This window comes from Humulus lupulus, chromosome 8 (assembly GCF_963169125.1).
Source record: "Humulus lupulus chromosome 8, drHumLupu1.1, whole genome shotgun sequence".
NCBI classification, from domain to species: domain Eukaryota; kingdom Viridiplantae; phylum Streptophyta; class Magnoliopsida; order Rosales; family Cannabaceae; genus Humulus; species Humulus lupulus.
The window spans coordinates 65425554-65426646 of record NC_084800.1 but is presented as its reverse complement, the minus strand read 5'-3'; the positions used below and the strand labels follow the sequence as shown (position 1 = coordinate 65426646).

At 48.9% G+C, this 1093-nt stretch overlaps 1 protein-coding gene across 1 annotated transcript; it reads left to right on the top strand.

Annotated features, from left to right (window-relative positions):
• Positions 1–243: 243 nt before the first annotated feature.
• LOC133795519 (uncharacterized) lies at positions 244–618 on the top strand. Its single transcript, XM_062232965.1, has one exon. It carries the CDS (start codon positions 244–246, stop codon positions 616–618), a length of 375 nt encoding a protein of 124 aa, XP_062088949.1.
• Positions 619–1093: the final 475 nt, after the last annotated feature.

The window sequence follows — 1093 nt, the reverse complement described above, 5'->3', positions numbered from 1 at the left end:
AATTAAGCAACAATTCGCACATAAAAAGTGGTAAAATAACTCTATTTTGTAGAGTTATCAAGCGCTCAGGCAGTAATTTGCGCAAAGAAATAGTCTCAGTGAACCGAGTTTTTTAGGTTGCGTTCAGAAAGATGTTACCTCTAGAGGATGAGGAGGTAGACGCCTTGCCTTTGGAGAACCGAGAGGAAGACGGGGCCTTTGGTGCAGGTGGGGGCACGACCTTGGGTGTCTTGGCAGGACGCGATGGAGGTGGAGAGTCCGAGGGGGGGGGGGGGACTCTGGTACAACAACATGAGAGGGCTTTCATTAGCGAGCCAATGTCTTGACCCGACTAAGAGGCTGGGTGGAGCAGAGGGGAGAGGAGGGATTTGTTGGCGGGTACGGGTGCGAGAGGCTATGCCAGTGGGTTTAGGTGGTGGAGGAGGGGAGGGGGCATGGGTTGGTGAAGAGGGAGCACGAAGTGGTGGGGAGGGTCGATGGGATGGAGGGGAGGGTTCACGTGGTGGTGAAGGGACAGCTGAAAGTGGGGAGGAAGAGGGGTTGGTGGGGTCGGGGAGTATGGCAGAGAGGTTGGGGTCGGGGTTTGGGGTGAAGGGAGTTGGGTCTCGGGGAGGGTGAGGTCTAGGTTAGGGAGGGCGGGGTGGTCAGGAGAGAGAGGGGCGGAGGAGTCAGAGGTTTTAGGGGACGGGGTGGGGAGGTGATTGCGACGGGGAAGGGCATAGAGGCGGTTGGCATTGGGAATCGGCATCAAAGAAGAAGAAAGGGAAGAGTACGGGCTTGGGGAGAGGGAAAAAAATGATACCCAAAAAAAAAATTTGAAATGCGTTTGTGTTTTTTTTTTTGTTTGATTTAAAAAAAAACGACAGAGAAGGGGCAAGAACGACAGGACCAAGGACTCACAAGACACATATTTGATTAGTTATTTTAATATTATCTATATATATACATATATATTTTATATATATATATTTGATTAAAAACAAACACTGCTGGGACACAAGAGAACACACGGAATTTGAAATATTTGAGAGAGAACAAGTAACATGAAACTAGACACAGTATAGACAGAGATAAACATCAACTAAAAAGACAC

Bases quoted from the DNA above. Each gene is read 5' to 3' on its own strand.
- LOC133795519 (XM_062232965.1), top strand. From the start codon at position 244: ATGGAGGTGGAGAGTCCGAGGGGGGGGGGGGGACTCTGGTACAACAAC.